The 15,046-nt window shown below is 29.5% G+C and overlaps 1 protein-coding gene across 1 annotated transcript; it reads right to left on the bottom strand.

Annotated features, from left to right (window-relative positions):
- Positions 1–1,161: 1,161 nt before the first annotated feature.
- LOC123906869 (homeobox protein knotted-1-like 6) lies at positions 1,162–13,151 on the bottom strand. Its single transcript, XM_045956884.1, has 5 exons — positions 12,577–13,151; positions 12,367–12,489; positions 12,062–12,197; positions 2,214–2,449; positions 1,162–1,540 (listed from the first exon to the last, which is right to left on the bottom strand). The coding sequence occupies exons 1-5, from the start codon at positions 12,862–12,864 to the stop codon at positions 1,382–1,384; spliced, it is 942 nt and encodes a 313-aa protein (XP_045812840.1). The 5' UTR covers positions 12,865–13,151; the 3' UTR covers positions 1,162–1,381.
- Between the last annotated feature and the right edge of the window lie 1,895 nt (positions 13,152–15,046).

The raw sequence follows: 15,046 nt of genomic DNA, 5'->3' as shown, positions 1-15,046 counted from the left end.
AAAAAATTGGATATCAAAATTTCGAAAAAAATCACTTAATTTTGAAGCTATTTCAAATAGATTTTCATAAAAATTATTTTTAAAATACAACTTTTTGAAAAAATTGTAATTTTAAATATGTTTTGATCTTCAATAATGTGTGTTTATGTTATATGGTGTCAAAATTAGTGTTTCCATTTACAAAAAACATATAAAAAATTTGTAATATTTTGAAAAACAATTTCAAAAAATCTATTTTCAAAAATACAAAAAAAAATCTATTTTTTAAAGCTGAAACAAACAGACCCTATATTTGCTATGGTGTATGGAGAATGGGAATGAATTACAGTAAAACAAAGTTCAAGAGTTCACCAATCGTTAGTCGGTTCAGTGGTGATTGACGCTGAACTTGGTAGGGATAACCGCGGTTCGATCCCCCGCAACTTGCGATCGGGAGGAGGCTGAAACCACTTGATGTCAGAACTGACCTCCGGACCAAGATTAAATTGGTGGTGAAAACAAAAAAAAATTCAAGAGTTCAATTTCCACTCTTAGCATACTCCCTCCGTCCCAAAATATAAGCAACAATGAGTCAACAAAAATTAATATATTTGGTCCAAATTTTACACCAAATACATCAACTTTTATTGACCAATTTTTGGTTATATTATGGGACGGAGGGAGTATAATACTAACAAATTAAACTTTTCAGTGTGAGAATAATTCGGTTGCTATAGACATTCCAATATGCAGGACCGAAGTTGAAACTTGATAGAATATTGTGTAATTAAGTTGAAACTCAAATTCTCAACTTACTAATTTTAAGGCTTATAAAAAAAATAAAAAATAAAACTTACTAATTTTAAGAGGTAACATTTTGACCACCAACTTGAACAATAAAAAAAAAAATAAATAAATAATCTTTCTTACTAAAAAAATTAAGATAAGATACATAAAAAAAAAAAAAAAACAAGATAAGATAACAAGCTATTTATGAATGTCTCTAAAAATATCCAGCAAAGTTGTTATTCTTCAGTTCCACCTCAAATATATTAAAGAAAACTATAAATGGTAAAAAAGACATAGTAATATTACAAAATAAGTCTTAACACCTATTTTAGCCAGGACCATGAATAATTAAAATTGAATTAAAAGTTGAAAGTGAGACTAATTTTAGGACCATGAAGCAAAGTATATATGCATTCATTGACAATGTCAAGTAGTAGTTATTCATCAAGGGTACAAATGAAGCAAATTACTATGACCATTTCCCTTTTATATTTGTGGGAAAATAAGCATTTTACTGTCAGTAATCTGCTTTTTAATTTAGAATTTACAAAAGAAAATAGCATCAATAATTAATTACCTAGTAGGATATACATTTGGGATTGAGAAATGCACCTCATTCTTCAGAAAGGAAACGTCCGGTAAAATTTTCCATCATAGAAAATTGCATATTTTCAGATGGTTTCCAATGACGTTTTCTTTGATTAATAAACCAATTGTTAATTTGCTTCTGGTCTAATCCTGTTGTCTTAGCCAGTTCAATCTTATCTGCTTCCTGGATAATTAAGAAAATTACAAGAATATTTAGTATGAAATTTGGAAATTGCTTGCTGGTATATGTAAAATCACATAAAATTAAGATGAAAAAACTAAAATTAATCTCCAATTTTAATTAGCATCACTGTTTTGGAGAGTATAAGAATAAAAATCCTTAAGCATCTTGTGTGATCTAAAATTTTGTCCACCAAACATTGGTAAAAGAATAAAAATTGTTCAATACTTAAGTTTGTGTGGTCTAATATTTCCGTCCCAAAATATAAGTAAAAATTGGTCTAAAAAATGAATGTATTTGGTCCAAATCTTTAACCAAATACAAAGTTTTTTTTTGACTTATTTTTGCTTATATTTTGAAACATGTAACTTTTACAAATTAAAAGGACCATAAATGTTTATTCAATATTTTTCTATATCACCAACTTTGTCTAATATGAACCAGTATTGGTAAGACATGTCTTTCACTATGCACAAATTTATTTTCACCGTTACACTAAATTCTCACCGTTAGATTAATATATTACATTACATCTCATTTGATCTGACCGTAGAAACAAATTTGTATATAATGAAAGACTAGTCTAACTTTTACATTATATCATTAATTAAACTCTTTAGAGTTCATGATTTCACTAGTTTCCATAAACAAGAAAGAGAAGGAATGAAATATTTACCGTTGGGTAAGGCCATTTGTAGTGGAGATTCCACCATTGAAGTAGTGTTTGTCTTGCTTCTTTTGGAAGCTTACCCTTCTTTTTCTTCTTTGAAAATTCCAATTTCAAAGTACCAATATGACTTCCAAACTTGCGTAGAAGCCTATCTTTGAGCTCACGATCTTCTCCTCTTGATTGTCCATCTTGAACTTCACCATCTCCCGTACTAAGATCTTCATCCGAAGACGCACCATCATCTACCCAAATAAACACAATATCAAAAACATTTAGATCATCAATGTTATAAACACTACATGTTGATAAAATGCAAATACAATATCAAAATCGGTAAGTATAATGTAATATTTTTTTGGTTTTAACCCCTGGTTTCATAAAATGAGACTAGTAACTCAGAGTTCGGCCGCGAAATAAGAAAAGTTTCGTAAAAAATTGTTCCCACAAAAAATTGAACCCAAATTCTTCAAAACAATTCATCTTAGAAGAAACACATTAACTATTTTAACTATTTGAGTTTAATATCTTTGATTCGTGCCAATGTAATATAAGATTTAGATCAATGATGTACAAATGATATACACCAAAAACACCATTTGTTTGGTAAAATACAAAATGAACGATATAGTGCTAACAATTCACGAAAAAATAATATATGTAAAAAAATCAAACCTTAAAGTTTATTTCATAATAATTAAAAGCATATGAAAAATATAAAATTATTTTTTTTATGAGAATATACTCGTCAAAACAAATTAAACAAGATCTTATATGCTAATATTTACATCTATATTTTATTAAAAAATTACGATCAAAACAAGATAAATGAATAGTACGTTTTAGTCAAAGTAACTCTTGTAAAAAGAGACGGATGGAGTAAATATAAATCTAATTTAATTTTTATGTAGTAACGTTATAAAACTTTTTTACAACTTTTCCGATATTGACGTTACATTCTTATTCTCTGACTTTTTTCTCTCTAATGTTTTTATCCAATAAGAAATTGAGAAATAAAAAATGTCCCAAAGTTGTCAACAAATCATGCTTCAAATAACACTCTTCATAGTCATTAACTAACATGTGTCCTTAACATTTATCAGTGTATATAGATAGAAATTTTGTATTAGAAATTATGCGTTATGGGTTTTGCTAAGAAATACCTCGGATCCTCTTTAAGATTCCAATTAAAACAAACATTTATTTAAAAAGTTAAATATTTTCATTTTAATACATTGACTTTACACCTTTCCATAATTTTTTTTTAAAAAAACTTACGTTTAAAGTCCTTAAAGATAATTACTATTTAAATTATCCTTAACTTATACTCTTAAAACACATGTTAGCACGACCCAATAAATTAAATCACATGGTAAAAAAAATTGAACAATCTTAATCTAAATGATATTAATAATTTAGACAATACTATATTTAATAATGCACCCAAATTGAGTGAACAAATTTTAATAGAATAAAATAATATATTTACCTTTATTATTGTTAAATTTATTTTCACCTGTGATTATTTATGTTACCTTTATTAGCGTTCAAAATTTTACCCCTTAAAATAAAGGAAAATATTAACATGTGCATATATGACACATGTTAAGGTTGTAAAAATAGAAATTATGCCTTAAAATTTGTGCATTTTAACTTTTCAAGCATTAAATATCTTGTATCATTAAATGTTAAATTTCTATATTAAGATACCTTAGAGCATCCACAATGCAGAAATCTAATTTTGGGTACTTAAGTGGGTCCCGCATGTACACATCACTCATTTATAATTTTTTAATAATAGTACCTAATAAGTACTCAATCTCTCCAACCCAGCACCTCTTAAAAAATTCTAAACCGGTCCCACAAATAACTACACATTTCATCAATAACTCTACATATTTATAAATGGGTCCCACAAATTATATTAAGTACTATGAGAGAGAGGGTGCTTATTTGAGAAGTGGTACCTATTTAGTACTAAAATGTGTTGTGCTCCAATGGTAGTACCTAATAAGTACCATGAGTACCTAATAGGTACTATACCATTGGAGATGGTCTAATCATGTACCCTATATGCACGTATTAACAACACCCTAAAATAAATAAGAGCAAGTAGAAAATTCTCAATTAAATCATGACCCCTTTATATATTGCAATATCTTCAATCCCTATTAATTAATTGAGGTGAATATTTTTTCAAAGTTGATTAGAAAGCCATGTGAACAAAACATTTCCAAAGTAAATTTACATATGTCCAGTCAGTTTTATTTTTTGTAAAAGTTATGTCCAGTCAAATCATACTATACGAATATTTGTATATAAATCTATAAAAATAAGTTTGTGTAACAAAAATTAAAAATTATTATTAGTATATAAAAATAAGTTTTCTTTTTCTTAGTCAAAAGATATTACTAGTGGATAGTATCTAAAAAATACAAATTTAAAAACATAATTAATTAATTAATTAATCTATGGAGGAAGTTTGGCCACTCATAATTTCTGACCAGCTAACTTAAATGGAGGAAATAAGAATAATGTTTTATACTATAGGGCTAGTAGCCCACGAGTAGCCATAAGTTGCTTCTGACACCCACCTAATCCGACAAGGATTTGACCGTCGCATGAGGGTACACTGTACACGTCAGATCATAGCAGACCTAGGTTGGAAAGAAATAAAGAAAAAAGAAAAGAAAGTGTAATGAAAAAGAAAACATCAGTGTCAGTGCCTGGTTCCATCCATTGTCACTATGTCCCAATCCAGAAAAACTCCAAGTTTATTCACATTCATTCAAAGCTATGTATATGTACGGCTATCATCAAAACCCAATTTACTAGTATCACCCACCACTTGCCCTTCAGGCCTAAGGCCACAACTCAGTCATTACAGGGTGTTTCTCTCTTTAATTCACCCATTAACTTTGTTCAATTTTCTTTTTTATTTTTACAGACTTACCGGACCATCTAATCTGGTTTAGAGACTAGTTCTTACATCAAGTTGTTCAAATTTATTTTCTACTGCTGTTAGTGGATAGACTCATATTTTTAAATGTAAAATTAAAGGTTTGAATTTTTTTTGTCAATAATTATTAGAATTTCACATAAAATAAACGAGATCTCAAATTTAAAATCCAAATTTATATATACAATATAATATTTGTGCCAATTAAATTATACTTAGAGGGACTGATTCAAACTTAAACCACTGCATATCGTTTTAATGTTATGAATTGAGTTGAACTTGCTGAACAAATTTAAGAAAAGTAAATAAAATATAATAAAAGTATCTAAAAAATTAAATAAAAGTATCTAAAAATTTAAAATCTCATGGACACTGGTTAAAATATTAAATAAAAGTATCTAAAAATTTGTGAGAAATAAAAAATCTTAAAATGCTTATTATCAACTTATTAAAAATGTAAAAAAAAATATCTTTTAAATGCACAACTTATTTTTTTGTTTTCTTATTAACGTGACTCTAGTATTTATTTTAAAAATATAAAAAAAAACTTTACATTAAAATTGTGAAATGAAGACCTAGAAACATGGCAGTAGTGGGGATGAGTACGAAATATTTTCCCAAAAGCAAAACTATACTACTCTGAGAGAAGAAAAGTAACAGCTTTAACAATGCACAGGAGAATAAGATAGCTTTCTTTTCCAAAGAGAGGGGGACCTAACCAGTAAAATATAAATAAAAGAAAGGAGAATGTTAACTTGTGCCCTTAAGGGCACATGTTAAGGAAGCAAATATAGAAATTATTTATGGGAACTTGTGCATTTTTACTTTTATGCATTAAATTTCTTACATTATTAAATGCAGTATTTCTATATTAAGATACCTTATCATGTGCCCTTAGGGCACACGTTAACATAACCCTAAAAGAAATTGCATTTGAAAATCGACAAGTGTTATGGAACCTCCAATGATCTAAAGGGTAATGAAAGAAACTCATAATGGACCGCAAGAGAACAAAATATCGAAAAATAGCAAAGACAGAAAGAAGCAGAGTGCGTGGGGAAGATATTCATGTATATCATATCATATGGCATTGAACGTTCTTTTCTCTCAAACAAAAAAGCTGCAGCTTAAACTCCGGGAGTGCATGTGAAAGTTTTAATTATTAGATTTAGATCACCCGCTATACACGGGATTTTTTTTGTAAAAGCTTCTAATCAGTATTCACCAGAATCACTTCCTCTTCTCATGAATAATTATACCACGTCCCAAGGTTTTCCTTCTTGTTTCATTCCATGTTTCTGAAGAGTCCATCCAAGTTATTTTCGAGATCCGAGAAGTATTAGAGGGGGTAGAAAATTTCTATTTTAATGTCAGTTAGCACTTTACTTAACTGTTTAATACTACTGTTTAACATAATAACAAGATCACTCTAATTCAGGCACACATCAAGACTTCTAGTAAAACCTAGGGTTTATATATTCCTAAATTTGAGTCCCATAGGAATAGAATAGACAAAGAATTTAAACACAAAAAAGACAATGTTGCAAAACGTATAAAGACAGACTGCACATAATAAACCAGTCTACTCTTTATTATGATCTAAACAGTAAATATTAACAGCTGGTTTTTTGGTACATTAAACATTAACATATTTAGGGGTAAGGATCTCTTCATCGGTTAATGTCCATTACTATAATTTTAAAGGGAATAATTTTTTTTTCTTTCCGCCACCAATATCCAGTCTATAGTCCACTAGACCGCCTAATTTGGTGTAGGGTCAATTCTGGTTATGAAAGAAGTTTAATGAAGTTGAAACCTAGGGTTGCACCTTCATTTCAAAATTCTTTTTTTTGAAGCACCTTTCATTTCACAATTCTATATGCCACACATGGGATCATTTTTCAAATTTTGATCATCTCGGATTCAGATTTGCTGCCTTAGAAAAGCACACGATTTTTCTACAGTTTTAAATCTCATCTGTTAATGATACATTGAACGGTGCAAAATAATGAACTTTTAACCATACGTTTTAGGTCGGACAATCGGATGGTTGTGATGTAAAACAATGTAAAAACTGTTCGGATCATCTCAAGTCCTTGAGAGATACATTTAGAGAGAGAAAAAGTAAGAGATCTAGTGGAATATTGAGGGCAGACAAAATTTTACTTCTTAAATTTATAGAATAACTGATTTATTTTGTTTATATTAACTCAAATAGATTAATTATTCAATTAACCTAAAAAGTAGTAACTGTTTTCATTAAAATAAGAACCGAAGGGAGTATTCAATGCAACAAATTTTAGATCATCTCAAGTCTCAAGTTCAATGCAACAAATTTTAGATCCTCTCAAGCCTCAAGTACCTATCAAAGACAAACTAGGACCAGGGTTTAGCGAAGGCACAAGTCAGTGGCCGCATGCAATCATGAAGTTGATCATGGCCAGATTGAGTCCATATTTTAACATCAAAATTTTATATTATGAATAAAACTAAAAAACTGTCTTAAAAGTTAAAATGTGAACCATTTGATCAAAATCCGAGGATTCTAATCTATTGAATACACCTAACTACATTGCAAATTGACATCTTCTAATCTAATTCCATCATGGACTTTGAGAGTATCCACTATCCAAATTCTCATTTTCAACAAAGACAGCGCAAAGTTAATCAAATGGATTTGGATTCTCTCCTTCACTCTCCTCTCCATCTCTCTCCATCATCTCTATCTCTCTCTTAATCTCACTCTCATCATTATTTTAAAACTTTTTATTGAAGAGAGAGATCGAAATTAAGAGAGAAATAGAGAGCAAGGAAAGAGATGGAGAGAAAAGTGAAGGAGAGGATTCAACCACATTAGATCTATTCAGAACAACATAAAGTAATGAATGAACAGCCAAGGGAAGTACAAAGTAAGACATGACACATGTTTACATTCAAGTGTGGTTAGCAAAGAACTTTAATTGTTTTTTATTTTGACTAAGCAAATAACTTTAATGTTATTTCTTTTAATATATTTCTAATTTTCTATTGAGAAGGTGACTCCAACATTATATTGGCACTATCACTACCAGCATTTAATGTTAATTCCTTTGTCAAAAACAATCATTAATCTTAATCTCAAGCAAGTGAGCAACATTTTATATATGGCCTGGATGTAATACACTTTATTGTACTTCAACAGGCCTTCACTCATAAAGGAAAAAGAGAACAACACTTTAGGATTCAAATTTAGGCGATTTTAGTTTTATTTTAAAATAGAGTTTTGTTCGCTTTATTTTTATTCACTCATGAAATTGGTACCCCATTTTGAAATTACATAGTTTTAATCCCTCTATCATATTTTTATATTTAAAAAAAGTAATTTAATATAAATACAGCATGATGATGTAAGTTCATCCATATAAATTAATTATTTACATTTCATTAATTAATGTATGAAAATGAATAATTCTTGAAATTGAAACCAAAGTGTTTAATCGTTCTTGAAATTGAAACCAATCTCATTTCATGATTTTAATCGTTCAAATACCATTAATTTATATGACACTTATTTAAAATATATTAAATCATCATTTTTAAGTACAAAAATTTAATGGAGGGATCAAAACAAAATGATTTTAAAATAGGAGAACCAATTTTGTGGGTGAAAATAAAGAGTCGAAAACTATAATTAAGGTTTTATTTTAGTATAAACATAATATAATTATGTTTGTAAGTGTAGCTCACTTGAGAGCTACCAAGGAGCTACCAAGAATATTATTGGCAAAGATCGAGATTTGAATCTCAAGATTTGAATCTCGGATTCCTCACTTTTTCTTGACACTTTTTTTTTTATTGATAAGGTTCTTCTTGACACTTAAAAGTGTGCATGTTTAGCCACTAAACTATTACAAGACATTCAATACCAAAGACTAATATTGACTCATGTGAATCTTAAATCGTGCTTATGATAAACACAAGATCCAATTTATCGCTTGTTAGTGTGGTTGAAGCAGGACCACAAGAACAAAAGAAAGAACAAACTATAAACAAATGAATTCAAATCCTATCAGCAATTTTTTTTGAAGCAAAGAATACGAATTAGTTTTATTTGTAAAAGTATGGAGAATCCGTCTATGATGCAGTATAAAGTACTAATTTACAAATTAAAACATCACAGCTAAAGCTAATAACTGAAAAGGTAATTTGTACTTTCAAACGATAAACAACAATATTTTTCAAACATAACTAATATGACCAGTGACCATGCTTTACAACATAATAAAATATTCTTTCAAAATTTATACTTATATTTAATATTGTGCCAGCTACAATAACCAGCAAATCGGTATGGGAATTGTAACTTATATTCTTGAAATTGATAAAACCAAAACAAAATCTGAAGAAATAAAGTTGACAAACCACAATAAATATACCCCATATAGTAGTGTACCAAAATGCATGTGTAAGTTTTTATTATACTAACTAAAGTAGTGTACAAAATGCATGTGTAAGTTTTTATTATACTACTATATAAGAAATCCAATCTAATCATAGATTAAATAGACAATGCGAAAGATTAAGAACTGAAAGAAGAAGGAAGAAGCAAACCATCACATTCTAAATCAGCCGAGTCCTTATCGTGTGTTTGGTTTTAGGAAAGAAAAGAGGAAACGAAGGAAAACACGGAAACCAATAAATAAACTTTGATTTCTGACCTATTGTAAAAAAAACTTGGTTTTTGAGCTAACGACAATAACTTTTGGGCTTATTGTGCTAATTTTACACATGGTTTTAAATTGCCGCACAATATAGCAAATTTTGAGATCTCTTCAACGGCGTCATATACCCATTTTCAAATTGCATTTTGCCGCAATATAACGGTTCGCAGCAACAACTTAAAACCATGATTTGACCAACCAAAAACTGCTTTGCATTCAATTTATTTAAAGAAATCAGACATTACTTTAACTACAGACAGACTATCAGCCCTTTAGACAATTCCCAATGACCATTTTTTTTCTTCCTACCAACAGCATGGCCACGGATCACTTGTGCTCTATTGGAACTCGATACTACATTATATAATTAAAGTACTAAGGGAGAATCATTGCATGCCATTACTGTCAGATCATGTTGTGTTCATCTAATCCAAAATGCAGTTGCTTTGGAAGGATATTATTATATTTATGAATGAAATTACAATGTAGGTTTCATGCAAAATAGATTTTTTCATACTAAAATTCGATATAAAAATTCATACTAGTAGTAAATACTATTTGTGTTGGTAGACAGAAAATCAGCAAAATCCTATCAAAATTTGTGAGTATTTTAGTGAAAAATAAATATAAATTTTAAATGAGAAGATTTGTTGGGACAATAAGAAAGTTGAAAGTATAAATGAAGCTGGCACACACCTTAAAAATGGTGTTTCTTAAATGTTGATGTTCCAATTGAAGAACATGTAACTTTGAAGTTTTCATTACAACAAATTCAAGCATGAGCATCTGCTCTTTCTTTTCATGATAAAAAATGTTTTACTTTGAGTCTTCTCACAGAAGATTATCACAATAATTTGATTTTAACTTACCCATAACTAAATCTTAGTCACTTTAAGCTAGTACCAATAAAAAACAATGTCATCTTGAAAATAAATACTCACTGTAACATTTGTTTCTTTGAGTTACATAGAAAACCAACAAAAGATAAACAATTCAGAAGAAGTTTTTTTTGAACGGTATTCAGAAGAAGTCATGCATATCATTTAATATCATGCATATCATTTAATACATTGTTGGTATGTCAAAATTTATTAACCGAAACCAAGTTACTACTACTACTACATTGAATGAATTTTCTGTATAAAATTTGTTACCAGAAACTTTATCAGATTAAGCATGAGATGTGTCTCAATGAGTTGGAAAGCATAAGAAAATAGAACTATATTAAAATTAAAACTATACTACAACGAAATAAAAGTAGGAACGGTGATTGATTTGTCCATAAGCCCTAGCTAAACTGACACATGTCAATATTGTTATGTTAGACGCTTTCACCAAGTTTGAACTCAAGACCTCGCAGTTGTGTGTGAGTTTAAGTAGTTTTTGCCTCTTTATCTTAAAAAAAAAAAAAAACAATTTGATAGGTAGTAGATGGGAGAATCAATAGGCCTATTTAAGAATATAGGATATCATCATCTACTAATATTTGGTCAGTGTATAGAATCGAGGTTACTATTAACAACCTTTGTAATGTCCTTGTTGTTCATAACAATAATCACAAGGAGTAATAAAACAAAAAAAAATTGAAAACTATGAAGAAAATGAAGTATGAGGGTGATGCTAACCACTCAAAACTCAAAAGTACAAACAAGACAAAAATCTCTAGAGTAGAGACGCTAGAAACTGAAAAAGGCACAAGGTTTGAATGACCAAACAACACAAACTTTTCATTTTCTCCTATAATCAAACATCATCACAAATTTCAGTTTAACAGTGAAAAACTGAAAAGCATTCCAAAAAACACACACGTTATAACTGCACAGACATAGAAAGAGAGTATGTTGATGTGTATAATAATCATTTGATGCGGAAGTTTTTAGGGTTTTACCTTTCTTCTTCTACTATTGTTAATTATTTTTCCTAATTAATTACTTCGAAATCTGTGTAGTCCATGTTTAATACAGTTTCTCAAATCTCAACAACCAAAATTAGTTAAAGTTAAACAAAATCACTAATCCACAAAAGGATAACAAACAAAAACAAAACAAAATCAAACCATAGACATTACTACAGACAGTTATAGCAGAAATTAGCACAGTTATCAACAAACATCGAGTTCCAAAAACAACCACTAACAGATAGAGAGAGAGAGAAGAAGAAGAAGAAGAAGAAGAAGAAGAAGAAGAAGAAGAACAAACCAGAAGCTGTTGGAACTGAAGCACCAGTGCAGAGATGGCTAAGTTGAGTTTCGATCTTGTTTAGAAAAGTTGTAGCTTCATCAAAAGGTCGAGTAAGGTCTGATTTATACTTCACAAGCATATCACAGTAAGTTTCCTGAAAAAAGAAAAAAAAATCAGCACACAAAAATTCACAATCAAAAACAAAAGTAGCATTTTATTTTAATTTTTTTTTTCAATTTTTGAATTAAATAAATAAATAAATATTTTGTGTGCGTGCGGAAAAGAGACAGTTGAAGAACAAAGAAAAGGATTAAAGGGGGGACCATAAATTCATCAAGCTCGGGATCGGCTCCAAAACACGTGGAAACAACTACGTCTCTTTTAACTTGATCATTTTCTTGACGAATTTCCTCTAACAAACGCGCTATTTCAGGAGGAGCACCAACCTACAAAATCGTAACAGAATTTTGTTATAGAAACAGTTACAGTTACGATTCCGGTGACGGTGAAGATGAATTAATTTATTAATTTACCTTTTGACAATCGATGTAAGCTTGAAGGAGGCGAGGGTAGTAAGGATGAGAAGCGATTTTGGATTTCATAACAGTAGATGGTGGGACGTGATGATGAATTGCGGCGGAAGAAGGTTCAGCTGCGGCGGTGAAGATATCGTCGGATCCGAACATAGGAATTCGGGTTGTGGATGAAGTGGACATGAGGAAGGTGTTGTAGTCATTAGGAAAAATTAGATTCTCCGGTGTCATAAGTGATTTGTCACCGCCGTATTCAACCGTTGATGGTACTCCGTACATTTCCTCCATGACCGCGACGCCAAAACGCGCTTATGTAACTTCTTCTTCTCTTGTTAGAGATAGCCACTACTAATCTTCAAAGAAAAAGATAAAGGTCACACACAATACAAATACTACTACTGGTAGTTAAGTAATCAACAATTCCGTATCTTCTTTTTTTTTATTTAAAAAAAATTAATTTTGTTTTATTTTAGAAAAATGAACATCTCGCCGCACTCACTTGAATAATTTTATATTTAGTATTATTACTGAATGTAGTATGTATTTATATGAACATATAATGTGATGGTGATGGTGATGTTTAAAATTATCTAGTTTTATAACAATTTAATGAAGAGTAGCTTTTTCAAAGGGCACAATAATAATAATAATAATAATAATAATAATAATAATAATAATAATAAGGTTTTAATTTGCTTGGGTTGAGACTTTTAGCTGTGAAGTTGGAGAGGAAAAATGAGAAAATGTGTGGACTTACCTATTCAAGGGTCAAGTGCTTTCTGGTTTTCTTTAGTTCTTTTCCGGTCTTTCATACTCCTTTTTTCTTTTGACACATTTTTAGAATTTTTTTATGGACATTAATAGTTGTTATGTAATGATGGATATGGATTAAAATTTGGTTATATATACTCCTTCCGTCCAAAATAAATGATCTATTTTTGACTTTATGTACTATTCATATGATTTACTTTGATTATATCTTTCTACTAATATATAAATTTTAACATATGAGATGTTGTATGATTTGTCTCGATAAGTATTTTCAAAATATATAATTTTTAATAAAATATAATTTAAAATATTAACAATTAAAGTTGTATATTAACAAACATGACAGTAGTCAATCAGGTCATTTATTTTGGGAGGAAAGGAGTATATCATAGTGTATTTTTTATGGACATTAATATCTTTACAAAGAGTCAGGATCCGTTGACACCAACTAGTTTGACACCAAATGTTACACCTCTCAATAACGTTTTAACCGATATAAATTTTATAAAATCCACCGTTGGATTGAAAGTTTACATCATATAGATCATTTGTGTAAAATTTCAAATAAATCCAAAATCATTTGATATGTTATTGAGATACATCAAAATTAACGGTTTTTGTATTTTTTAAATGCCGTTAATCTTTATGTGTCTCAATAGCATATCAAATGATTTTGGATTTGTCTGAAATTTTACACAAATGATCTATATGATGTAAACTTTCAATCCAACGGTGGATTTTATAAAATTTATATCGGTTAAAACGTTATTGAGAGGTGTAACATTTGGTGTCAAACTAGTTGGTGTCAACGGATCCTGACTCCTTTACAAATATTTGATGCGATTTATACCCCTTCTATTTTAAAATAATTAAAAGTGTCATTTTAGCTTGACAAAAAAAAAGGGTGTCATTTTAGTAAAACAAATATTTTAAAATAAATGTTAGTTATACTTTTTAATATAAGATTATTTTTTTTAATTGTACTCTTTAATTGTTACATACACACACACATATATATATATATACTCAAAAGAGAATTACATAGCAACTAGTCTTGGAACATTAGTTTCACCGGCGTCAACTATTACATAATCATGAATTTGAGTCGGACAAAACTCGTAAATAATCACATGAATACCCATCTTACACTCATGTGCAAGCACACAAATTTCCTTCGCAATAAGTATGCCAAATTAGACTCCGACTCTAGCTCCAACAATCTCTAAATCCTTTTGCAAAGACTCCAACGCAAGCTTGAGCATCCACGCGCAGCTCTACTCGACAATAGATTCCACGCAAGCTTCAACACTTCCCAAGCTCCCCACAACTCTACCACATCCACGCTACAATGTTTTAAACCTTTGGCAAAACCACCCATCCATTCACTCCTACTATTTAAATGACATTTTATTTTAAAATAGAGGCATTAAACATATGCATGTGTAGAAAAGTATTATGCTCTCGATGTATATTAATTAAATTTTTTTCTATTACATTTGTTTTCAATTATAAGACTTTTTAAAGATTTTTCTTTGTTCTTTTTTTATAAATTTTATATTTAGCGAAGGAGGTAGTATTTATTTTATCTAATTTTATTTTATACTTCATATTTTGAGAGAAAAAAACATCAGGTGGGGGGGGGCTTACGACCTTTCTTAAATTATGGAAACATGGTTTGGGTTGTCTAGGCTAAACAATG

The sequence above is a fragment of the Trifolium pratense genome, linkage group LG2 (genome assembly GCF_020283565.1).
Source record: "Trifolium pratense cultivar HEN17-A07 linkage group LG2, ARS_RC_1.1, whole genome shotgun sequence".
Lineage (NCBI taxonomy): Eukaryota > Viridiplantae > Streptophyta > Magnoliopsida > Fabales > Fabaceae > Trifolium > Trifolium pratense.
This window is presented reverse-complemented; position numbering and strand designations above follow the sequence as displayed.

Excerpts from the sequence above, each read along its gene's own strand:
- LOC123906869 (XM_045956884.1), bottom strand. The coding sequence starts at position 12,864 with ATGGAGGAAATGTACGGAGTACCATCAACGGTTGAATACGGCGGTGAC. Across the intron at positions 12,198-12,366 it reads CCGAGCTTGATGAATTTATG|GAAACTTACTGTGATATGCT; the intron begins GTCCCCCCTTTA and ends TTCTTTTTTCAG. Across the intron at positions 2,450-12,061 it reads TTCAGTTCCAACAGCTTCTG|ATGATGGTGCGTCTTCGGAT; the intron begins GTTTGTTCTTCT and ends TTATTTGGGTAG.